Genomic DNA, 27,143 nt, shown 5'->3' on the forward strand with positions numbered 1-27,143 from the left:
TGGTATTTGTATTGACATTTCGTTCGTAACTGAGAAGCACTTCGTGCTAAGCCTTCGCAGATCCATATCTAAATATCGAATATAAGCACAGGCATTTCCCACCTAGGAACATCACTCTTGTGGCTTAAAAATGAGATTCTGTGAGCATCCATATCATAGAAACTGGCAAACTGTGCAACTCAGGGTCTTTTCCTTCCCAGTAAGCAGATTTACCAGCAAACTTCTGGGCCCCAGCAGAGTATAGAGAGATGAATGCCAACTTCAGGCAGCCCTGTTGCATGGGGGATGCCGCTTGCCCAGAGAGAAGGAGTGTTTTGTTACCAGTGATACTGTTCAAACTTTTTAGGTGATAATGCTAACAAAATGCAGGCCAATTTTATGTCTGGGTTCTCCGCCATATTCTTTTCTATCGAATGAACTGAAGGCAGATGCCTCCCTCCTACTCCTGTGCTCCAGTCTCATCCTCTCATGGCCCTGTGGACATAATTTGGAACTTCTTAAGTCTTTGTTTCTTGATCTATTCAATGACGACCTTCAAATTCACCATGCTGACTTGTCATAAGGATTCAAAACCAAATGAAGTATCGAATACGTGCAGAGAATCGTGGTATTGGTGAGCTTTCAAGGTCTCCTTACATCTTTAAGAGAACGGAGGTGTAGTCTTTATAGAGAACAACCTTCTCAGGCCCGCTGTGCTTTCCAGCTCCTAGAACCCTGTTTATGCTGATCCCTACATTGGATGTCCCTTTTCCCTATTTTTGTTTTGAAACTGTTCATTCCAGTCAGGTGGCCCAGCTGCTCCCAGAACTATGAAGCTTTTCCTTATTCTCACAGATGACATAATCCCCTTCCTTTCTCCCATCCAGGCACTAAACAGGACAGACCCTGCTTAGCTTCCTAGATCAGATAAGATTGGGCACATTAAGGGCAGTATACTTGTAGACTCTCCTTTCTTCCTTTAATGTGCCTGTTCCTAGGCCCAGACCAAGTGGACTAACACTCAACATTTTAACAAGATAACAAAGGGACTCGTGTGTGCTGTGAAGAGCAGCCCTGCTAAACAACCGCCTTTTGAACTTGGTTGCATGTTGAACTATCAGAGGAGTTTTAAAGCTTTCCTCCCAGAAAGTAGATTTACCAACAAACTCCCAGGCCACAAAAGAGTGGCACATCTGTGCAGCTCCACCTGTGCAGTTCCACCTGTGCAGCTCCATCTGTGCAGCTCTACCTGTGCAGCTCCACATGTGCAGCCCCATCTGTGCAGCTCTACCTGTGCAGCTCCACATGTGCAGCTCCATCTGTGCAGCTCCACCTGTGCAGCTCCACATGTGCAGCTCCATCTGTGCAGCTCTACCTGTGCAGCTCCACATGTGCAGCTCCATCTGTGCAGCTCCACCTGTGCAGCTCCATCTGTGCACCTCCACCTGTGCACCTCCACCTGTGCACCTCCACCTGTGCAGCTCCATCTGTGCAGCTCTACCTGTGCAGCTCCATCTGTGCAGCTCTACCTGTGCAGCTCCACCTGTGCAGTTCCACCTGTGTAGCTCCACCTGTGCAGCTCCATCTGTGCAGCTCCACCTGTGCAGCTCCATTTGTGCACCTCCACCTGTGCACCTCCACCTGTGCAGCTCCATTTGTGCAGCTCTACCTGTGCAGCTCCAACTATGCAGCTCTACCTGTGCAGCTCCACCTGTGCAGCTCCATCTGTGTAGCTCCATTTATGCAGCTCCACCTGTGCAGCTCCATCTGTGTAGCTCCATCTGTGTAGCTCCATCTGTGCAGCTCCACCTGTGCAGCTCCTTCTGTGCAGCTCCACCTGTGCAGTTCCACCTGTGCAGCTCCATCTGTGCAGCTCCACCTGTGCAGCTCCATCTGTGTAGCTCCATCTGTGTAGCTCCATCTGTGCAGCTCCACCTGTGCAGCTCCACCTGTGCAGCTCCACCTGTGCAGTTCCACCTGTGCAGCTCCACCTGTGCAGCTCCACCTGTGCAGCTCCATCTGTGTAGCTCCATCTGTGTAGCTCCATCTGTGCACCTCCACCTGTGCAGCTCCTTCTGTGCAGCTCCACCTGTGCAGTTCCACCTGTGCAGCTCCACCTGTGCAGCTCCATCTGTGCGGCTCCACCTGTGCAGCTCCACCTGTGCAGCTCCACCTGTGCAGCTCCATCTGTGCAGCTCCACCTGTGCAGCTCCACCTGTGCAGCTCCATCTCTGCAGCTCCACCTGTGCAGCTCCATCTCTGCAGACTCTATCCCCAACAGACTCTGATTCAGTCTTTAAACTCCCGGCGATACCAGTATGAAGCAAGATCAGAGGCCCACTGCTCTGTAAACACCTCTTCCACTTCCTCATGAGGCCTCGTGCTCGCTCATGCTCTCTGATGCCATGGTTATTTGCTTTCACAGATGTTTTTACACCTCTGCTAAACTATGCATTTTAAGAGTGAGAACTGGCTCTTTTTACTGATTTTATTGAGCTCTACATTTTTCTCTGCTCCCCTCCCTGCCTCTTCTCTCCCCTTCAACCCTCTCCCAAGGTCCCCATGCTCCCAAGTTACTCAGAAGACCTTGTCTTTTCTACTTCCCCTGTAGATTAGATTCATGTAAGTCTCTCTTAGTTGTCTAGGTTCTCTGGGATTGTGATTTGTAGGCTGGTTTCCTTTGCTTTATTTCTAAAAGCCACTTATGAGTGAGTACATGTGATAATTGTCTTTCTGTGTCTGGGTTACCTCACTCAAAATGATGTTTTCTAGCTCCATCCATTTGCCTCCAAATTTCAAGATGTTGTTATTTTTTCTGTTGTGTAGTATTCCATTGTGTAAATGTACCATATTTTCCTTATCCATTCTCCAGTCGAGGGGCATTTAGGTTGTTTCCAGGTTCTGGCTATGACAAACAAAGCTGCTATGAACATAGTTGAGCACATGTCCTTGTGGCATGGTTGAGCATCCTTTGGATATATACCCAAAAGTGGTATTGCTGGGTCTTGAGAAAGGTTGTTTCCTAATTTTCTGAGAAATCGCTGCACTGACATCCAAAGGGACTATACCAGTTTGCACTCCCACCAGCAATGCAGGTGTGAGAACTGAATTTTAATACAGTTTTATCACCTTTTTCTTTAAGAAGAGCCATATTATAGGAATTTCATAGTTATTGAAGGGTTGATTTATTTGTACACTTAAATTCCTCCCTTGATACCGTAAATATGGCTGTTGGCCAAATCTGAGGACAACTGAGACACAGTCTCAAAATCGAGAGGTTGTTTGTCAGTCCTAAGGAAATCTCTAGAAAATCAGAGGCAGATAACTAAAATGGTTTTCTAACTGAGAATAAACTCTCTGGGTACCGGGGCAGCCGTCCTGTTCCATCTATGCATCTTCCTGTAGAAAGCCAAAGCTTTGAATCCTGACTCCAGAGGGCAATGCAAAATGATGCAGAATGTCCCCAGATACTTCAGGTGTCTGATTCAGAACTCCTGGCTGAAGGTTGATGATATTTCTCTCTCTCTCTCTCCAGGGTGCCATTTTGATATTTATGGGCATCGTTGTCCCCACTATGAAGGCATCTGTTATTGAAGTCTTGCTCGGTGAGTACCAGGCTGTGTGGATCTGGATGCTCTTTGAATCTGGCCAAGAAAGGTTTTAAGCCAAGACAGAACACATGAACAATAACAGAAGTTTAAGGGGGGAATGTTAAGAATAGATCGAATTTAAGATGCCTCTGTGTGTGTGTGTTCATCTAAAGCAAATATTTATATCATATATGTGGTTTACATGGTACATTTACTATACACACATATTTGATCAACAAACACGTATTTCAGATCCTGAATTTAAGATCCCTCTGTTTCTTAATTTCTCAAAAAAGAAGAGGAATATTTCTAAGACAATGGTTTTACTTAGGCGGTTAAGTTCTCATACTTTGAAGATGAAATATTTGAGGCCTCTCTTATTTTCCAAGAATACAGTTTGAATGTCTTTGAGGAACAGCAGACCTACTGGGCTCCAGACACCGCTGGTGTGTTTAGAACTAAACCAGGGGGAATATTCTGTCCTTAGTACCCACTGTCTGGGGCTTTGCCGGCTGACATAAATCTGCATGCTATGCTGAAACAGAGGGGCATGAAGTCCGTATAGATAGTCTGTATTAACTTGTTGGGGCTTTACCACAAGCTGGGTAACCTAGAGCAACAAAAATGTGTTGCCTTCCGGCTCTGGAGTCTTGAAATCCAAAATCAATATGTCGGTGAGGATGGTTCTTTCAGCCAGTACTGAGGGAAAAAGTCTTCCCCAGGCCTCTTCCCTAACTTCTGGATGCTTTCTGGAAATCTCTGATGTTCTTGGTTTATGGGTACAACACTTTTGTTCCCATCACCTTCACCTGGAGCCCCCTGTGTGCCTGCCTGAGCCTGTCTTTTCCCTTTTTGTAATGGCATCAGTTTTATTGGATCAAGAACTCCAGTATGACCTCATCCCATTCAACCAATTATCTGTGCCAATCACCTGCTTTCAGACCAGGTCATATTCTGAGAACCTGGGGATTCAGACTTCAGTGCACAAATTGCATGGGGGAAGAGATGGAGTTTAGTGCATTACAAAATGAACATGTTCAAGCCTGTTCAGAGGGAGTTGCCTGGACACAATTGAGGACTGGGGAAAAAAGGTGACATAGTTTGAAAAGCAAAAAAAAAAAAAATCTCATCATGATCAGATGATCACCGGGCTGAAGTCATAGAGAGGACATGCGTTCAAGTTCTGAGACACCATCACTTTGTTGTTAGCGGTGGTTCTCAACCCTCCTAATGCTGTGACCCTTTAATACAGTTCCTCATGTTGTAGTGACCACAACCTTAAAATTACTTCATTGTTACTTCATAACTGTAATTTCATTTCTGTTACAAATCATAATGCAAATATCTAATGTGCAGGATAGCGGATATGTGACCCCTGTGAAAGGGTCATTCAGCCCTAGGGGTCATGACTCATGTTGAGAACCACTGTCTTAGAGCCACTGTCTATGCAAGCACCCATGTAGTAATAAGAGCGGCAGGGCTGCGTCCCCAGCACCCCAGCCGCCTACATGGCTAGCTTATGCCCCGAAATAACAACACACAAACTGTATTCATTTAAACACTGCTTGGCCCATTTCTATCTAGCCTCTTCTAGGCTAACTCTCGCACCTGGACTAGCCCATTTCTAATCATCTGGGTTGCACCCCAAGGTGCGCTTACCAGGGAGATTCTAGCCTACGTCCATCCTGGGTCAGAGCTTCATCGCGTGTGTGTGCCCAGGAGAGGAGAGGATGGCATCTCTGAGCTCACTTCCTCTTCCTCCCAGCATTCTGTTCTGTTTACTCCACCCACCTATGTTCTAAGCTATGAGCCCAAGCAGTTTGTTTATTACTTAGCCAATGAAATCAACAGATTGATATATGACACTCCCACATCACACCCACATGGTCTAGAAATTAAGTCAGTCTCTCTGGAGCAGGAGCTACACGGGGCAATGCTCTTTGTGGATTCCGGGAACTGAATTCTCAACGTCTGATCCATCATTCCAGCCCCTCGTAAGCCCTTCTTTACCTGTGTGTGCTGTATCATAATTTGCCTGCTACTAATCATATACACACCCAGTTCTGCAGGAGCATGCGGTGATAAATAAGGGGTTGTCTGTAAGAGTTCACCCAGAAGACGTAGTTTGACCAGTTCAAGCTGGACCAGTCTTCTGTCTTTAACCACCGAATGTTACAGGACATTCTTGAGTGGAAAATCGCCCCAAAGGAGGGTTACCAAAAGGTTGTTGAGAGGAGCAATTAGACTGTTTAGAGCGGGTGTATGCATTGCTTAGTGCAGGTGGAGTCCCAGGTTGCTATGGCCTTGATTAGAAGACGGATTGAGGATAGCTCGAGCCAAGTGGAATTCGGCTCCATTAGGCTTTCCCTGCTCTAGGCTGACTCATCAATGCAATTACTTCATACGCCAGGCCTGCTTTAGTAGTAAAGGGAGCGTGCACCTTGGGAGTACAGTCTTTCACTTCCTCATTACTTTGAGCTACAGGTTAACAAGTTTTTAACATTAAAGAAGTGGAAGTGAGCTGCCTCCTGTTCTTCAGTGGTGCAAGGTCAAGGTGAAAAGGAGAACCGCTTGCAGGAACCTCGCAAACTCAGGCTCTGTCTCAATACCTGCATCGGGGAGAGCAGGGCAGACAAGGGTTGGAGCAGCTCACAGGCCAGAGACCTGCATTTCTCAAAGTTAGATCCCTGTCAGGTCTTTCAGCATCAGAGGAAATAAAAGATTGCTGCTCCCTGCACAGTCAGTGGAGCCAAGGCGGAAGAAATCCTGGAGAAAGATTTGAGGCTGTGACAGTATACGTTATGGGGAAATATCACTTTTCGGATCCTGGAATTTTGGTTTGGGGATTCAGGAACATGGTGATCTGGACCTCAGATATGACCTACATTGGGATCTCCTGGATTTCCATGCGGTGCTGTTGGGAAGGTCGGGTTTCAGCATGGCAGACAGGAAGTGCAGGACAAGCTGCATTGGGGCCACAGAATCAGCAAAGGGGAGGCCATGTGCTGGTCTCGGCAGAAGTGTGATGGGGTCATTCTTCCTAGAAAATAAACCTTATTCAAAAGGCCAATAAAATTCTCCTAGGGAAAAAAAAGTGGAGGTGAAAATAAGAAGAATTTCCTAAAACAAAATGAAACAAATCTTAACAGGGTGGTTCACACCCTGCCTTTTCTTATGTACCACAGACCCAAGAAGGGAGACTTAGTTACTCAGCTCCCTGCCTCTCATGGCCTGGCCTTTTCCTCACAAGGATGCTCAGATAATGAAAGCAGAAAAAGGACACCCTGTACCTCAGCACAATGGAAGCCAGATATGACAATCCCACACTACACCATAGAAACCACACTGACAATCCCACACTATACCGTGGAAGCCACATATGACAACAATCCCACACTACACCGTGGAAGCTACATATGACAATTCCACACTACGACAATAATCCCACACTACACCGTGGAAGCTACATATGACAATCCCACACTACACCGTGGAAGCTACATATGACAATCCCACACTACGACAATAATCCCACACTACACCGTGGAAGCTACATATGACAATCCCACACTACACCGTGGAAGCCACATATGACAATCCCACACTACACCGTGGAAGCCACATATGACAATCCCACACTACACCGTGGAAGCCACATATGACAATCTCACACTACACCGTGGAAGCCACATATGACAATCCCACACTACACCGTGGAAAGCCACATATGACAATCCCACACTACACCGTGGAAGCCACATATGACAATAATCCCACACTACACCGTGGAAGCCACATATGACAATCTCACACTACACCCTGGAAGCCACATATGACAACAATCCCACACTACACCGTGGAAAGCCACATATGACAATCCCACACTACACCGTGGAAGCCACATATGACAATAATCCCACACTACACCGTGGAAGCTACATATGACAATCCCACACTACACCGTGGAAGCCACATATGACAATCCCACACTACACCCTGGAAGCCACATATGACAATAATCCCACACTACACCGTGGAAGCTACATATGACAATCCCACACTACACCGTGGAAGCCACATATGACAACAATCCCACACTGAAAGCACAAAGTCCTTCCTCTATGATGATGAATAAGATAAATATGTCTATTCTTGTGCTGAAATTCCTAGTCAGATCAGTTAGGTAAGGAAAAGGTTAAAAAATAAGTCACTGGGCTTGAGCGATGGCTTGGTGATTAAGGTGTATTGTTCCTACAGGTGAGCTGGCACCTACATCGGGCGGTTACCAACCCATTGTAACTCTAGCTCTGGAGGAATCTGATGCCTCTGGCTTATAGAGACACCTGCGCTGATCAACATCTCCCCAACACACACACAATATTGAAATTAAGATTTAATTCGAAAATACTAGTTAAATTTGAAAAAATTCAAAAAATGTCTATGAGAATAGGACACATGACATGTAGAAAAGACCCACTAACAACCCTTTAGAAGTAGTAAAGAAACTCAGTAAATGTACAGAATTTTTCTGCTTTTGTATTGTTGTGCCAGAACAACACGACAGGAGGAAAAGATTAGACTGGGCTGGGGTTTCAGACCATAATGTCAAGAAGAGCCTGGTGGGACTGGGCTGTTCGGTTCATAGCAGAAGGTGTGGCAGGGGCTCTGTGGGTCACAGCAGACAGGGAAACAGACAGAGAAACAGAACAAAGGGCCAGGCACAACCTTCCAAAGTCAGCCTAGGTGACCTGTACCCCAATTCCATAAGCCAATTCTGACCCTCAAAAAGTTCTCAGCCTCCTACATAACACCACCAACTGGGGAACAATCAGTCAAAGCAGGAACCTAGGGGGCACATTTCAGATTCGACATATATTATGCCCTTGCCTTCAAAGCTCATGGTCATCTCATAATATAAACTGTATTTAACCCAAGTTAAAGAGTCCCCGAAGCTTTAACAGTCTCCACACTGTAAGTTTGAAGTTCAAGGTCTCTTCTGAGGCACAAAGCAAACTATTAATTATGAGGTTCTGGAACAGCAGAAAGTCATGGTCATCCAGTATATAGTGATGGAGCATAGGTGTGCTCATTCCAAAATGGGCAGATGGCATATAGGTGGGAAAGAGGGGCCGAAGGGAGGCTGAAATCCATCATGAAAGCAGAGGCTAGGTAGTTCTGTGCCAATGGACTCCAACAGTCCTGGACATGGCTGTAGCTATGGTCTAACACTTGTGGCTTCTTTTTGGACATCTCCCCTAGCGCCTGCCACTTTCCTTAGCGGGTATCCCATGTTCTTGGCGGTTCCAAAATCCCAGAAACTCACTCGCTGCTCGAGTTCTGTGTGTCACTTGCACGTCCCTGCAGAACATCCAACCTGTCTGCATATTGCCTGACCTCCTAGGCTTTTCTCAAAAACTGTGTTGGACACCTCCATGGCCCTGTGCGTCTCACGTTTCGCATGTCATAAAATGAGGAACATCCATACAATGAACGCTAAAATGTTTGACTCCTGGGCCAGCTCAAACCGCAGCCAGGACCTCTTGGACCACGGCTTCAGTGACTTCTGAATGCCTCGGTGCCCGGGCCTATGAAAACACTGGCAGCCCTCCGTGCAATGCTCATTTCTTTAACAATTACTGTTTCTTTAAAGGAGCTATCTTTTTGGCTCCCAAACACCATGTTTTCTACTTTTCCTCTCCTGAGCTGAACTAAAGAAAGTTGAAAGCATTTTTAAAACTTATTTTAATTTCGTTTTCAAAGTTACTGTATTTACTGCTTTTCTTGATGCTGTAACCAAGTACCTGAAATGAGGAAACTTAAAGGAATAAGGGTTTACTTTGGCTAAAGTTCAAGGGATACACTACGTCAGAGCAAGGAATTATGGCAGCAGGAGTTTGAGGGGGCTAATTACAGTGTGAGCTCAGTCCGGAAGCAGAGGGTAGTCAGAAAGTGGGGCTGGACTAAAAAAAAAAAAAAATTCAAGGCTCATTCAAGTGATTCACTTCTTCCAGACAGTGCCCATCACCCAAAGGTTTTCCACCTTCCAAAACAGCACCGCTAGCTAGGAACCAGGTGTCTAAACACACCAGCCTACCAGGGACCTATCACAGTCAAACCACAGTGGATATGCCAATCCAAGCAGCATGGTACTAGAAAAAGAATAACAGGAAGTGAAGACGGCCCAGGAATAAACTTATAGTCAGTTCATCTTTAGCAAAGATAACAGGAAAAGGATAATCTCCTAAATGCACAGCCCTGGGAAAATATGATATTCGTGTGCAGAAGAATGGAATTAGATACTGAGTTCTGATCCAATTCTTAAAATCAACCAAAAGTAAAAAAGTCTTGAATGTAAGACTTGAAACTGGAGAGATCTTGAAAACAAGCCTAGAAAAATCGCCTTGAAATTGGTCCAGGCCAAAAAAAAAAAAAAGGCTCATTAGACCTGACCCTGAAAGCTCAAGCAACAGAAGCAAAACTGACGTCTGAGGTCACCTCAGACAACTTCTGCACAGCGCGGGGAGTAATCAATAGAGTGCAGAGACAGCCTGTGGGGGGAGAAAGAATATTTGCAAGCCATGTATCTGATGACAGGTTAATATTAATATTATAGAGGATCTCAAAACCATAAATAACAAGAAAATAATCTAATTTTAAAGATAGACCAAAACAGACATCTCTTAGAAGGACATAGACAAATAGCTAACAAATAGATGTATTTTTTTTTTGAAAGTTGAGCGTCACTAATCATTAGGTAAATATAAATCAAAGCCACCATGATATATCACATTATATCTTTTGAATGGCCTTTATCAGATGGGTGCAATCTCATGAGTTGATGAACATTTGAAAAAGAGGCAGTCCTTTGTCATCTGGTGTGTGTGTGTGTGTGTGTGTGTGTGTGTGTGTGTGTGTATGTATTACACTGCTAAGGACCTTCCTCCCTTCCTTGTTAGCTTCCCCTTCTCCCTCATCCTCTATATCTTGTCTTGGTCTCTTATTCCTTGCTTTTGTCTCTCTGAGGCAAATACATTTCCTTTGTGCTAAGAGCTTGGTCTCGGAGCATCCTGAGTCTATACGGGTCCCTTCGGTGGGTATATAAAATTGTACGCTCATGATGGCATTCATTATAAAAAGTGGTATGGAGGTTCCTCAAAAAATTAAAAATAAAACTACCCTGTGATTTTACAACCTTTCTTCTGGGTACATATCCAAAAGAAACAGAATTAGCGTGCTCCGAGACATTTGCACTTCCGTGTTTATGACTGCACTGTTCACAAGAGCCCAAGCATGGACTCGGCCCATGTGTCCACTGATGGATGGATGGGAACATTAAAGGAGAGCAGGTCGGGAGAAAACAGGAGCCAGACGGTGAGCAGGTGCTGTGAAAAGCTGTCTTTCTGGACATGTTGTTAAACCCACAGCCACTCCGGTTATATGCACAACACCTGAACAAGGTCAAGCCAGCCAAATTTCCAGCACAGGTTTGTCAGCCGGCTCCTTCACCCTCTGAGTCATCTCTCCAGCCTTCTCTCCTTTTTTATTCAGGCAGAATCTCTTGCTGAGCCCAGCGCTCCCTGATTCAGCTAATCTACTTAGACAGTTTGCCCAGGGGATCCTCTGTTGCTGTCTCCCCAGTAACGGGGTTACAGGCAGCACCACACTTGCCCCGTTTTTGGTAGAATGTGGAGATCTGAACTCCAGACATGGCGTCTATGTGGAAAATGCTTTACCACTAACCCATCTTCAGAGCCCAGATGTCTTTCTATGTCTGGCTTCTTTCAGTTAGGGTAATGTCTCCACACCCTACACTTTGGCTGCAGGACAGAGAAATTAATCTCTAAACAACCCGGACACTTCCCCCGTGCTGGCTAGCTTTCATAGTGCCAGAGATATTATGCCAGTTTGGGGAAGAAAAATGTCATAGTCTTACCCAACAGTGTATCATGATACTACACCGCCAACGTGCAAGGCAAGATATACACAATGGTGTAAGTGTGTACTGTCGTAGGGTAATCAACTTCTCTCTGATTGGCGTTGTGTCTTGTTCCAGAGGAAGGAATTCATGTCTGGTGTTGTAAACCTGGTCAAAAGTCCATGGCTGAAGAGGTCATAGGCCCTAGGTTAGAACTTACCACTGTTAGTTAGTTAGGTGACGATGATTTATGTCTATAATCATAGACCTAAGCTCTTCTCAACCTTTGTCAGAAAACCTTTTTATAGTGGGTAGTACTCAATCCCCAGGACCCAGAGCTGGAAGTAGTGAATCCGCTCACACAAATTCTCCTTTGAGCTCCACATAGTACTAAGTTGTGTGCAAGTGCGCCCTTCCCTGCACACACACACACACACACATGGGGGAGGGGGAGAGATAGAGAGAGAAATAACTGTAATGTTTTTAAGTGGAGAACAATCAAGGAAGGAGGACACCTAACATAAACTTCAAACCTCCACATACATGTATACATACCTGCGTATGCACACACATGTGCATCCCCACACATGAAAACAGGCATACACGGGCACAGGCAGAGAGAGAGACATGAACAGAGAGACAGAGAAAAATGATGCCGTATGAACTCACATAGAAAACCTAAAAAGTCAAAGAAGAGAGTAGAAGATGGGTTGCCTGGGTCTGGGGAATAAAAGCCATGAGGAGGAGTCATTCTTGGTGAGATTCGTAAGTTCTGGGATTTTTATGCATGCCATAGTGACCAGTTCCTGGTACTGTATTGTTACCAGAAGAATAGATCTGAAACATTCTCACAGTACAAAGAAAAAGAAAAAGAAGAAGAAATAGGTATGTAAATGAAGCAATAGATACAACAATTAGCATGACTAATCATTTACACAGCACACCAGGATCAATGCATCAGATTGAGTGAGTGGTTGACTGCTACAATTTTTATTAGTCATGATATACTAGAACCAGGGGAGGGAAGAGTAAATACGTCCATTATTGAAAAAAGAGAAGGACATTACTGCCCCTGAGCTCCTCTGAGTCTTCAGATGTCTTCATCCGCAGCATCTCCTTCTTCTGCTCACTGGTCAGGGCCATTTCCTACGTCTTCCTAGCACTCCAACCTCCCCCACTTCACCCCTAACTGGGTATCAGGACAGCTTCCCACCCCCAAACCCTTAGTCCTCCCTCACTTTCCACCATGCCCTGCTGGTCTCCATGATGCCTATTCTTCTTGTTCATTGCTTTGCTTTGAGAGAAGGTCTCATGACCACTCGGGGGACTGGAGGTGTGAGCCGCCACACATGGCTACGGAAGTTCATTTCCCAGCACCATCCTCTTGACTTAAACTCCTTGGCGTTTCTCCTTTCCCTGTAGCACGGAGTCTTGGGTCTTGAAGGTTTTGGGGATGAGGCCGTTGTGGTCCTTCCTGCTTCCATCTCTCACCACAGCTTTGACCTTGAACTTCCTGGAGTAGCATTTCTCACCCCCAGACCTTTGAAGATGCTGTTCCTGTCCTTGGAATTCGCTGACCCTCACTCCCGCACTCAAAATCCTCATTTGGTCCTCCAAAAAGTTTCACTGCAAAAACCCAGTCTCAATGAGATGGGATCATCTCCCTCAGTGGCCTATTTATTCTCTTCTTCATTCTCTTGGTGGCCCATCTTTATTCCCGTGAGAGCTGCACCTTTGACCTTTCGGCATTCTGCCTCAAGCAATCATCCTTGAGACAGTCTTTCCCTGGCGCTCCACAATACCATAGCCATTCAACATCACAGTGATCCAGCAAAGGATTGTCCTTAGGGATGCTGAATTCTGAAGGCATCAGCCATCCAACAAATACTACCAAACTCCCGAAATTAACACCAGTTATTGAGTGTTAGAGTGGCGTTTCCTTTTCTAAGATTTATTTTTATTACTTTTATTATGTATACCATGTATGGGAGGTCTGTGTGGAGGTATATACACATGAATTCAAGTACCCACAGAGGTGCCAGGTCCCCCTAAAGCTGCCGTTACAGGGGCTGTTGTAAGCTGTCTGATGTGGGTGCAGGGAATCGAACTCAGGTCTTCAGGAAGAGCAGAAAGCACCATCTCTCCAGCCCATGTTTCTTTTAGATATCCTTAAGTGTACTGCAGAATTGTGTATTCCTCTTTGTCTTAGGAGCTCCAAGTAAAGCCAACATTTCTACTGAGGAGGAGGGGACAAATTAAGTCAAAAGACCAAGACTCTTGCTGCCACACCTGCTTTTTGGGTCCAGCCTCGGACTTAGCCAAGGTGTTAACTTTGACCTGGGTTTCATTCCCTAAAACAAAGGGCAGGGGATGAATTCCAAAGGTCCCCCCCAGGTGTACCATACATGATTTGAAGCCTGCCTTGATATTGCACAAAATTATAGAAAATAAAGTCCTGTGTTTGCTGTGAAACTCTCACTTATTTCATGTGCCCTAAGGTTCCAATGAGTAAATATATCGCAAGTCAAACATTAGGGAACTTGAATGACTTTAAGATGGTCTGTTTTCTAGATAAGGTTTCAGAAAGGTGCTGTGGACACTAACTGGATGGGAAGCCTAAAAGATCTAACAAGAAATTTCTGTAAAAAAAAAAATGAGCTGTTTCTATGCAAACATAAGGCATTTCTGTGAAAGTTCCAGGCACCTAGGTGCTTCCTGACTTGCTTATTGATGAGCTAGCCTGACATTTTATGTCTTCCCGGGAAACTAGATTATAATTCATAACTTGCTAGAAAACACAGGCACAGACTAATTATGCCAATAACTTTAGAATGAACTTTAATTATAAGTCCATATGACTATAATATGACCAAATTAAAAATAATTGAATGATAAAGTCTGTTTTTAATTGTAAAAGAGACACCCGTAGTATGAAATTTATGTTTGTACATGTAAGTGATCTGATACAGTCGGGAGACATGCAGAACATAGAATATACATATAGATATATAAATCGTGATTTCATCGTTATTAACATTTTGGCGTATTGTTCCGGGTCTTTTTCCTCTGCCTCTATTTTAACTGTCGAAATCATGGCTCACATTCGAGCTGAGCACTTCAGTTGATTCAGTCACCCCCTGCACGTCATTTGTAACCAATGCTTACACATTCCCGATTGCTGGGACGTTTCCAACGTTCTGTTCTTTCCAGATAGCCCTTAAAAATGCTCTAATGAGAATCTTTACATAAATCTCTGTCTGTATCAAAGAAGGTAACTTGAGATATAGTCCCAAGAGGGCAGTTTCTATGTCAGAGGAGATCATTTCCAGGGCTCTTGAAACCTATTATCAAACTGCTTTCCTGTATGGTTCCGCCTGCACCAAGAGAGCACAGGAATTCGCTAACCCCAGTTCCCTGCCAGGATTAAGTGTAATTTTGTGTTCTGTGCACAGGGACATGACACAGAAAATCAGCCTCTCATCTTCTTTTAGCCTGAATTTTAAACCCTTGATGAAATTCTATGTTGTTTCCAGTTTAGCCTTTTGTGTTTTCTCTATTTATAAATTATTGGTACGATCAGTTTTTTTTTAAATCGAGTTTTAAAACAATTGTTCTTCCGGTGCCTTAATTTTGGTTAGTTTGCTCTCACACCGGTGAGGAAGAGAGAGCAGGAAGTAGCAGAACTTTTTTAATTAGAAAACATAATTTTAATATTTAACTTCCTTGAGATTTCAAGAGCTACTAAAAGAAAGACAAACAGGTTTAGGGTTTCCAAAAACAGAACACTGAGGGGCATTGCTTTGTGGTTGCATCAGAACTTTTTATTCTTGCCTCAATTTCCTCCTGGTTTTTAGACAGGAATGGTCTCAGTGGGTAGGTAACTAAAGCTACTGTTTGAAAAGCCTTGGTTTGCAGATCTGTCTGCTTCTTTACATAGGCATGTGTGGATGTCAGAGGATGCTAGCCTTCCCTCTATGGCCCTTGTGGGGGTTTGTTGTTTGTTTGTTTGTTTTTGAGACAGGGTCACTCACTGAATTTGCACCTCTGTGATTGGCTAGGTGCTAGCCAATGAGCTCCAGAGATCTTTCAGTCTCTGCCTCCAAGTACTGGTGCTAGAGATACAAACCCCTGTACCAGTATTTATATGGATGCTCAAGAGCCAAACTCCTCAGGTCTGTGTGTTTGTGCAGACGGCCCAAGTCATCTCCCCAGCCTCCCAGCATGCTACCTAAAACATAGCAAGAGATAGCTTGCAAATAGGAAAGGAAACGTGCCCCTAGAGATGGAGCATGTACAGGCTGTACTGAACAGCCCCTCCCTGGAAGTCGGGATTCTAAGGTGTTTTAATTAAAAGCCCATATACTGAGAAGAAGGCAAGGAAAGGCTTGTGTGCATGGGACAGTAAGAACTTTGTTAACCTCTGTTGGTAAACCGGAACAACCACGCATGTGCTCACTCATTCTTGGGTCTTGGGTAACTAAAAAAAGTATTGGGATGGTCTTGATGAAATATTTATGGTCCTAATGACACCAAGACTTCTAAAGACTTCCCAGTGAGCCACAGGCCCCAATGGCTAATATTTAGCTTTCCCAAGAATTAACCCTCAAATTTATTTCACTTCATGCCTTCAACTTCACTATTTGTTTGTTAGCTTCTTTGTTTGTGTTTATATGCTTAGTACATCCTTTACAAAACGTTCCCAGATTCTGGCTATTTCTTTCTGCATAGAAGATGAAAGAGGGACCTTTATGCAGAACTAAATAATACACAGGCAACTATAAAAATCAGACCGCCAGGAAACTCGCACACACCCAACCCCCAGGAGTAAATAACACCTCAAAAATGGCAGCCTTCATGCTTCTCGGCTGCCTTTACTGCTCTCATTCAGGTCTCCTGCCTGTCTCTGCTGCTGGATGGCCAAACAGGCAACTGCCCGCACTTCAGCTAGCGCTAAGAGCCTGTCGCAGGCTAACATGGGAGCTGTGTCATTGGCACCGGTTACAGTGTCTTAGCGAGTTCAGGCTGCTGTAGTCAACTGTCATAGAGTAGTAGCCTACAAAAGCTGGACGCTAATCTGTCGAGTTTCTAAAAGCTGGGAAGGCCAAGATAAAGACACCAGCAGTTGACACCCCTTTCTATGATCGGTGGATCTAAACAGCTGAGACCGCTTTTGTAAAGGCCCTAATTCCATTCCTTTTAAATTTTTATTTCTCGTGTGTACGATACACGTGTATGTACGTGTGACTTGTGTGTGAGTGAGTGCAGGCTTGCCACAGTGCCCTTGTAGAGAGGTCCAGGCACAACTTTGAAGATGGGTTTTGTTTGAGACAGGGTCTCTTGGCTGCTTGTGTTGCTAGCTGGACACGGAGCTTCTGGGAGAGACTTCTGACTCCTCCCATCTCACCATAGCAACAAGAGTCCATGGGATTGCAGATTTAAGTTACTGTGTCTAGCTTTACTTGGGTTCTGTACATTAAAACTTAGGTGTTTTACCCATGGAACCATCTCTGCGGCCCCATTCATTCATGACAAGGCTATCTGCATCTCCATCCCCTCCCTTGCATACCCTTAAGAGCTAAAATTTCAATTTAACAGTTTTAAGGGGGCACAGTCGTACTGTAGCAGCGACTGTGTAATTTTCTCAAGCACTTGGTGATGTTACTACCCTTTCCTTAAAAACTAGCTGCCAATTTAAGGGTCCTCTTGTACCTGAACCGAATATATCTTTGTCTATTGAGAGGGGAGGGAGAGGGACAGGAAGAGGGAAAGAGGGAGGAAGGGAGAGAGAGAGAGAGAGAGAGAGAGAGAGAGAGAGAGAGAGAGAGAGAGAGAGAGAGAGATCAGTTATCTTGTGTTTTTTTAGACATGTGGTCCTCCTGCCTCAGCCTCCTGAGTGCTGATAAAACAGGTGTGTGTCCTCAATCTGGATTCAAGTGCCTGCTTAGATTGTTGTGTTTTTCTGTGCTCACTTCCAGAGCCCTAGCTCTATCCAGAAAGCAAGTCATCTCCAAATGTAGCTACAGTGAGGGTGAGCTAAAAGCATACCTCCCTGGAGTGGATGAGATGAAGGGGTGCCTGGTGATATGGTGGGGTGCCTGGTGATATGGTGGGGTGCCTGGTGATATGGTGGGGTGCCTGGTGATATGGTGGGGTGCCTGGTGATATGGTGGGGTGCCTGGTGATATGGTGGGGTGCCTGGTGAGATGGTGGGGTGCCTGGTGAGATGGGGATGCCTGGTGAGATGGTGGGGTGCCTGGTGAGATGGTGGGGTGCCTGGTGAGATGGGGATGCCTGGTGAGATGGGGATGCCTGGTGATATGGGGTGCCTGGTGATATGGTGGGGTGCCTGGTGATATGGTGGGGTGCCTGGTGAGATGGTGGGGTGCCTGGTGAGATGGGGATGCCTGGTGAGATGGGGATGCCTGATGAAGGAAGGAGCATGGAGGATTTAATGGCATTTTTGAAAACAAGGAACTGCTTTTCTGGTTACAACACTAAGTGAACTTGTAGAAATGGAGAAGTGGATGTTTTCATACATCGCTAACAAAAAAAATACTATGAAAAATTGTTATAGTATATACCAAAATTTTAAGTGGATGTAAATTTCAAACAAAAATTCTATTTAGAAATTTGTTTTAATGAAATAATGAGAGATCTATTCCAAGATGAAGCTATTTACATTAAATGGAGGATCAGTTAAGTTGCAATACATGCATATAATGCAATACTCTGCAGACAGTTAAAATGATTGTGGGAGCCAGGTGGTGGTGACATACATTTTTAATCCCAGCACTCAGGAGGCAGAGGCAGGCAGATCTCTGTGAGTACGAGATCAGCCTGGTATACAAGACTTAGTTCCAGGACAGGCCCCAAAGCTACAGAGAAACCCTGTCTTGAAAAACAAAACAAAACAAAAACAAACAAATAAAAAGATTGTGGTAAGAACATTTAATGACAAGGAAAATGTGTATATATGTGTGTGTTCATGGTGTGTGCATATATGTATATATATGTTGAAATAATTTGTAAATGGTATGAGCAAGACCAAATGTTTTAAGTACTTATATAAATGTATGCAAAAATGCATGCATACAAAAAAAACACACTTCTGAGTTCATCCATATCCTCTTTATTGCTTGTTGCATTTTTCTAAAAGGATCATGCATCACTTTTGCAATAAAAAGTCAACATTATTTTTTATTTATCATTATTTTTTAAAGTTAAAGGCTCAGGTTTATTCTGTATACTTGAAAAAGAGCCAGGAAATGTGGCTTTAAGTTTTTCGGTCCCCTGCTTCACTGGTTACAGTGTCTAAAAGCTGCTGTTTGAGGCTCTGGTTCTGGTTCTGAGGCTAGTACAGGACCAGAGCTGCTAGATCACAACAACAGTGGTCCATCCTCAGATCTGATAGTCTCTCCTTCTCCCCTCCTTCCTGTTCCTTCTCCAGTGTCTTCTTTTCAATACATCCTGTGCTAAGGCTGTTTATAGGTCTCCGTTCAGCCTTCCTGTAGTCATTCTTATGTGCACGCACGTGTGCGCGCACACATACACACACACACTCACTCACACACACACGCCATGCATGCACACATTCACACACGCACACACACACACACACACACATGCTCTGCTCCGAGTGTGTAGCTCTATGGACATGACAAACTGGACACTTGGAAGCCCATTGTGGACCCAAGGAATGGTCACAGGAAAAGGGTGGGTGCTCACCCTACACCCAGCTTTCGTTCCTGGGACCAGGCCCCATACACACTCGCTGCTGTGGAAAAGGAGCTGCAGCCCTGGTGTGTTGAAATGAAAAGGCGGCAGACGTGGCAGATACCAAGGAGGTTTTCGGGAAGGGCCTTTCAACAGGACTAAGACACTCTACCAACTGGCTCTCTTACTATTCCTAATACAAGAAAAGATTCATTTCATCAGGGAAAATGCCTCAGTGCATCGCAAATATGGGAGACGGTAAAGAAAACAGTGCTCAGGGGAAATGATACTAATTAGGTTCATTTTGTCTTTATTTTCATCACGTAGTTTTGCTGCTAACTGGAATGCATTCAAATAAAGGCATGGCAAAGAAGACCAAGAAGCCCAAATTCAGTGAGTAAAATCAAAGTCCCTTTGTGGCACAGGCTGTGTGCCCCATGTAGAGAGTGGGCTCGCTTACATTACAACAGTGGTTCTCAACCTTCCTAACGCCGCGACCCTTTAATACAGTTCCTCATGCTGACCCCCAATCATAAAATTATTTCATTGCTACTTCATAACTGTAATTGGCTACTGTTATGAATCGTAATGTAAATATCTGGTGTGTGGGGTATCTGATCCGTGACCCCCATGAAAGGGTCATTGGACCCCCAAAGGAGTTGTGACCCACAGGTTGAGAACCATTGCATTAGCATCTGTGATTGGTAATGTTTGCTCTTGGCCAGGGTTTTTCTTTCTATGTCGGTTGCTTTACATTTCAATGGAGATATGTCTTACTCATTATCTACCTCACCCCCCCCCCATTGCTATAAATCCTGATTTTCAAGTAAAACCAATGTGGTTCCACTGCAACCGGAAAACTCAAAATTCACACAGAGAGCCAGGCAACTCTGACATTCTGTGGCTGGTGTCTCGATTCCCCATGACAGAAGACTCGGGATGGCTGGAGCAAAAGTCCTTCGAAGCTTCCTGTCTACCAGCATGCCTGGAAGAGAAGAAAGACCAGGGAAATTAAGAAGACAAGAAAAAGGAAGTGTTCCCTGACACTCACACCCCACACGGATCTGGTTACATTTCTCACTGGCTGCAATTTCAACACAACTGACAAAACCAAACCACTGGGAATATCGCCACAGAACTCTGATTTGTGTGTGTGAAGGCAGTGTGGCCAGCAGCCTGACTCTCCCAATGCCGTTGCTTTGATAAACCTGAGCTTGTGGTTTGTAGGTCTTTAGAGCTGGTTTGTAGAAGGAGTGCGCAAGAGTTTGAGCGCATGAGCCAGGGAAGCACTATCATGCAGTAAACGGAACTTGACGGGCCGTTCTAATGGCCGTTTGCAAGACGGCAATGCTGAGAGAAAGAAGCGCAGTGGAGACCCAACTCTCAGGGTTTCCGAGGGAAATAAGATACTCAGTGGAGAACAGAATTAGAGTTCGTTCATGCATTTGAAGAACTTGGGTGAGACCAAATTTGAAAGTGATGAACCCAGTGTGGGCTGGAGAAACTTCAAGACAAGACAGTATTCAGGTGGTATTGGGGTCACTGCTCACTGCTTTGTAGTGAGCACAACAAGGGACGCAGAAGGACCCGAAAGCTGCACAGTTCGATAAGAAGAGCCTGAGCGAATTGGAAGTTGCAGAGAGGCAGTTGTAAGTGTTAAGCGATAAACACTATGAAACAGAACCCTCCTGCTCTGCATTGTGGGGACAGGGAAGGTGTGCCAAGGGCAAGAGGCCATGAAGTCTTTAGCTCATGAAAATGAAAATTCGTCGGAAAAGACTACACCTTCACTGAGGCGCCTCTGAAGGGCTTCCCTGCTCCAGGCTTAGGAAATTGTCTTCTCAAATAGAGCCAGCAAGGCACACAGCTGTAAGAGAGATAGCTGGAGTCAAACTCGGCAGCATTGTTCCCCTGGTGCTGGTTTTGCAGGGAAGTGAAATGCCAGAGCGTTGGCAGCAAGAGGGCTGTACCACCAGAGCTCCAGGGTCAGGCAGTGTGTGGCTGGGTTGGGGTCCCTACAGGGCAGCCCTAAAAATCCCTCGCATGAAACTGGCATATGATGCCTGAGTGACAATGAAGACCCGGATGTTGGAGATCCCAAGGTCATGGAACATCTGCCAAGAAAAGCTGCAAGAATGGAGTGGGTTGGCTCAAAGAGACGTTACATGTGCTGCAGGCGGCAGAACTGGAGGAGAGAGGCTCCCTAAGTATTTTGGAGCCCAGATGATTTCATCACGAGTAATGGAGACTCAATGTGGAGCTGTCGAACTTGGTCCTATCTATTTTTTGCCCCGCCTCCTCCATTCCTCCCTTTGGGGAGGGAATGGGCACTCCGAGACACTATATGCTAAAAGCATAGAACTTGATTTTGACTCTACAATGGCTCACAGCTAAGAAATGACCTTGGTCTCAGAAGTAATTGGACTGTTGGGCACTGTTGGAAGTATTAAAGAATATAAGGACTTTAAAATTTGGAATAATTATAGTTTGTGTTATGAGATGACCATGAGCATAGGGGTCAAGGGGCAGAATGTACTGGTTTGAATGTGAACTATCTCCCCTAGGCTGGCTGTTTGGATATTTTGTACTCAGTGTTGGTGCTATTTTGGAAGGTTAGGGAATCCTTAGGAGTTAGGCCCTCTCAGGGAAAGTAAGCCACTTTCAGAAAACCTTGAGGTTTTTATTTATGATAGATATGTAGGTAGGTACATAGGCAGGTAGATAGGTAGGTTGGAAGAGAGAGAGAGAGAGAGTCTGGCACCACAGCCTGTTCACAGCTTCCTGAGTACAGATACAATGTAACCAGTCACTTCCAGAACAGATACAATGTAACCAGTCACTCTCTGACCACAGACACAATGTAACCAGTCACTGCCTGACTACAGATACAATGTAACCAGTCACTCTCTGACCACAGACACAATGTAACCAGTCACTGCCTGACTACAGATACAATGTAACCAGTCACTTCCTGAACAGATAAAATGTGACCAGTCAGATACAATGTAAGCAGTCTCTCCCTGAACAGATACAATGTAACTAGTCGCCTCCTGACTACAGATACAATGTAACCAGTTACCTCCTGACTACAGACACAATGTAATCAGTCCCCACTATTATGGATGGTCCCCTCTGAAACTGCAAACCTTCTTCACTCATGGGGATAGTGGGGTAGAGTGGGAGGTGAATTACTTACAGAGGGACAATACTCCTTTATCCAATACCTATTTCCAACAAGTATTTAAACAGCTTAAGGCTAAAACCTACAGCACCTTCAAGTTTAATCCCCTAAGCACCCCCTCTCATCCATAATCCTAAACAATGTGCATCTCACACACACCCCAAAATATAAATTTTCATTTACAAAAGGAAATTGTTGAAGGTAAGAGAAATAAGCAAATGAATTCATGGTTCTTTTAACTTAATTTTTAGGCTTTGTTTAACCTTTGAACTTGTTTGTAAATTACGTATTTTAAACAATCTAACTTCAAAAGACAGAGGACCATAGCTACAAACAGCTCCTTTATGGCACATAAGTGGGACCCTGTCCTGAGGAATCCTACCCACCCCTTGGGCGTGCACTGTCTTCTGGACAAACCCGAGCTTGCTTCACCCCGACTCCTCCTAGAATTCTTTGCTATACTGAAAATCAGGATTGTAACTCTCTCTGAAAGAACTCAGCAAGCTGCAGCACTGGGACATTTTCCACTCCCACTGAACTCTGGGTTGGTTATGGAGGTAAATTGCAGAAGTACCTGGCAGATACCACATGCAAACAATGGAAAAGAGAAATGAATTTCATTGTTGGTTCAGATAAGTTGATCAAAAAAAAATCCAAACTAATTACTACTCACGTGAGACCAAAGTCCCTCTCCCTTAAGCAAAATCAAGCTGTAATTTAATAAAGCTCCAGATCATTAGATTGTATGTACGCCATTTTTGACATGGCTCTTAGCTGTCAAAAATGGCCACCTCACCCCCATTCTTTCCAGTCAATAAGAAAGAATGAAAAAAGCACATACTAGCTCACAAAAATAATAATAATAACAGTAACATAATACCTCTACTTAAATACCGATTCGGTAAGTAACAAATAGACGGAAATGTCTTGATTGCCGCATACACATGCTTCACTGAGAGTAAGGGATCCTCTCACTGGGGAGGAAGGACAGAGCGAATGATGGGAACTAACCGGCAGAACAAGACACAGATGGAAATTGTGCACTCTGAGTGCGCTGGGATTTCTGGATCCAGAAGTGAAGGCGTGATGGAAGTTTATAGGCAACTGTAAAATAAAGACTTCAGACAAAGTCAGTCTTCTGTGCTTCCCACAGCAAAGGCTTTCTTTACAGGCATTAAATTTAAGTGTCTTGAAATCAGCAGCATGGATAATTTGAAATAAAAGAAAGAAATTTGCTTCATACAACCACCCCCTTTTTTCTTCGTTTTCTTAAAAGCTACCATGTGGGATTTCCTGCTGGAATGAGCCCGAAAGGGCAGCCATCCATAGACTCTTAGGTGGAAATACTCAAAAAGAAGCAGTTGTTTATTTATCCCATCAGGACCAAGAGCCAAGAGGGCCAGCACTGGGGCAGATGTGTGTTCAAAACAACTATTGGGTTAATATGGAGACAAATGCACACCCAAGTATGGATTCCTTTGGGTTATTTCCAGTATCTTCATTAACTCTGATACAAAAAATCATGAAAAGTTCCATGATTACCATGACAACAGTTCTCAGTGACTATGAAAGTGTGTGTTAAGTAACCCAAGGGCAAACCCCTTGGAGAGCTCTCAGATGGATTGAATTTCTGATATGCTAAATTTGAGTTTTATTCTCCAAAGCTCCCTTGTGATGCAGCACATTCGAATCAATAAATGCCTGAAGTCTTTTCTCTAATTAGAAACTCTAGCACAAGCATTAAATAAGGGAGGAAAAAGACACGATAAATGTAATAGAATAGTCCCAAACCAGGGACGCATCTGATTCTTGACCTCAGGAGTATTTGCAAATTATAGTCTATAGCTTGGGGCCAGGGTAATTTTCATTCTTCCGATTCTTGTCTGCAGCTGGACTAGGTAACTTACGGCAGGGAAGGCACAGCATTCAGGCATTCAGCAAGGATGTACCAGAGGCCAGCTCAGCACCAGGCCTGGTGTTAGACACCCAGATACAACTGAATCAAGACACACTTTTCCCTTCACAGAGCTCACACACCAGTCAGGAAGGAAGAAGAGCAATACAGCAGTCTATAGCATGTAAAGGACTAACAGAACTATGAGACTATGCATGGAGGAATTGTGTGTGAACTCTGATAAAGCAGATGAGGGAATGGCATTACAAACAATAGGGTGAGGGTCGGGGGACATGCTCAAGGCCTGAAGATTTTTTTTTAATATTTATTTGATACTTTATTTATTTATTTATTATGCATGCAGTATTCTGTCTGTGTGCATGTCTGCAGGCCAGAAGAGGGCACCAGACCTCTTTACAGATGGTTGTGAGCCACCATGTGGTTGCTGGGAATTGAACTCAGGACCTTTGGAAGAACAGGCAATGCTCTTAACCACTGAGCCATCTCTCCAACCCCCAAGGCCTGAAGATTTTAAAAAACAGCTTAAAAAATTGGTCAGGCGTGGTGGTGCATGCTTATAATCTCAGACTTTGGGAAATTGAGGTTGAAGGATCATGAGTTCAATGCTAACCTGGTCTACAAAACAAGATTCTGTCCCAATCCACCCCTCCAACCTCCAAAGAAATTTAAAAGGAAAGTTTCAACTTGGCTGAAATACACAGAAGGAGTTGAAGGGGTCTGGGCAATGGTAGGAAGTTAGCTGTTCTGTGTGGTGAAGAGTTTCACACCTGTGTGGGAATCTGGACTTCATCATGAGGCCGTGGGAGGCAGCGGGGAGTGGCTCAGAACAGGTTGTTTTGTTTGCAATTAGCTGAAATCCAAGCTCAATTTGTTTAAGTAGAAAAGAGGATTTGGACAGGACCTGGAGTAACTCACAGAAACCAAGGTAGGAAGCACAGCTGGAGTTCCCCGGGAGTGGTGCCCAGATGGGAAGGTCACAAGAACCAAATCAAAGAGCCAGCACCTTTGCCTGTCTCTGTACATCCCCACACATCTCTCTCCTATCCCTCCCCCAGTCTCCCTTAATCTCCCTCCTGATCCCATCGAGAGAGAGAGAACTGAATTACATCCTTCTAAACTGGTTGGGGTCTGACCTAATCAGGGTAGTATCTTTCTCTGAGGAGATGAGTGAGGACGTTTGCATTAAGAAGATGAAGCAGCCCTGCCTACCACTATAACAACCTTAAATACCAGAATACGAAGAGAGAAGACAGAAAACAGCTAGTCAGTGAGCAGACATGATATGTCCATGTGCACACAGGTAGGCAGTATGAACATATCTATAAAGCCTGAATAGAAATACATGGATGCAGATGGGGGAATAGAAGACAGTTTCATGTTCTCACATTTCTTGGAGAGGTTACTAGATGCAGCTGTGCCTGTCTTCTGTGTACTTCTACGCAAAGCTCATTCTACAGGTGTTGAAGGGTCCCAGTACCTAAGGAGGCCTTGAACCATGAATTCAGAAGATCAGCCTTTCCCCTCGGCTGAAATATAGGGCAAGAATTGACCTACAATGACCTATTTTACTGGCCTATAATACATTCATACTCTCAAAGAGAAGGGAGGTAGAGGTCTTCCTTGTCACTAAACAAAGAAATCTTGGCCATCTTATGTTTACAGGTGAGATCTCAGAATCTATCTTATCTTGGATTTTAAATGCAAAGCAATAGAAGCAGGTCCTTGAACAAACTATGTAGGGCCCAGTGGAAGAGCAGATGAGATTCTCAAAGTTCCCAGACCAGCCAGAGTCTTACTGACTTAGAACCTACAGGGGGACTACAGCCGTCTATTGTCTGATGAGCAAGGGGTTTCTGACACGCTTCATAAAGTTGGAGAGTCTGAGGATGAAAGGCTGAGACAAGACCGATGCTGGCTGTAGATATGATGTGAGACCATCCAGAGAGGTCCTCTGCAGTTCCCTCTGCCCTCCTCTCTTCTGGAAGCTTTCATGTTCCACCAGTGACTTTTTTTTTTAAGATCAAAAGTCTTCACAACCGGCAGAGATGAAATAGCGATGGGGAGACAGTTTGTTAGCGTTGCTCATCTGACAAGTCTCAGAACCTTCCAGCACATCAGATGTTATCCGAGAGTCCTGGAGGCTCGAGTGCTAAGGACTGCCACCGGTTGTCAAAGCCAGCCTTTAAACTCTAGCAGGTGGGATAAGGCACAGGAAGTGGGGACAGAGGGAAGTGTCCCTTGGCAGTGTAAGAGGGATGGGGGAGTGAGTGCTGATGAGGTAGTAAGCAAAGTGAGGCAGAAGAGATGTAGGGAAGGCACAGGAAGGAGAAGAGCCTCTGTTGGTTCCTCTGGTTTGGCCCGAGAATGCTGGCAGACCAGTGTATCCGTCTATTCTGCCTACTCATGGGGTTGACGCCATCTTCGGTAGCGAGCTCTTCTCTCTTCCTAACACCCTTGGTTTTTCATTTCTTTTTCTTCTCATCCTCTTTACCTTCTTTCCACCTCTTTGGTTGGCCCACGGTCCCCAGTTGTCTCTATGGATCTGACTGAACTTTGTTGGGGACCCTTTAGATTTAGAACACAATACTAAGCGTGTGCTGGAGAAAATCTGATATGAAGACACCGCAGAGAGGGACGTGGGGATGGAATAAGGAACAGCCATGCCACAGACCCTCCTCAGGCTTCTAGGTGACCATTCATTCCAAGTCAATGCTGTGCTTTCATATGAGTAACTGCGTTCGGTATATAAACATTTTTTAATCCCACTGAGTTCGACTTTTTACTTGATTTTCTAAATCAAATCAAGTCTAACTCCAAACTGGCAGTCATGGAGCTGGGAATTCAAATTCA

The 27,143-nt window shown here is 44.7% G+C and overlaps 1 protein-coding gene and 1 pseudogene across 1 annotated transcript in view; both read left to right on the forward strand.

The window, feature by feature from the left end:
* Vit (vitrin) overlaps positions 1-27,143 on the forward strand; it is a 119,532-nt gene that overhangs the window by 17,919 nt on the left and 74,470 nt on the right. Inside the window, exons 2-3 of the mRNA XM_075955552.1 lie at positions 3,515-3,584; positions 19,525-19,590. Coding sequence (XP_075811667.1) covers positions 3,533-3,584; positions 19,525-19,590 — 118 coding nt within the window. The 5' untranslated portion in view covers positions 3,515-3,532. The remainder of the gene's footprint in view (positions 1-3,514; positions 3,585-19,524; positions 19,591-27,143) is intronic.
* LOC142839548 (large ribosomal subunit protein uL5-like) lies at positions 4,238-6,620 on the forward strand (annotated as a pseudogene).

This window comes from Microtus pennsylvanicus, chromosome 21, assembly GCF_037038515.1.
Source record: "Microtus pennsylvanicus isolate mMicPen1 chromosome 21, mMicPen1.hap1, whole genome shotgun sequence".
NCBI lineage: Eukaryota > Metazoa > Chordata > Mammalia > Rodentia > Cricetidae > Microtus > Microtus pennsylvanicus.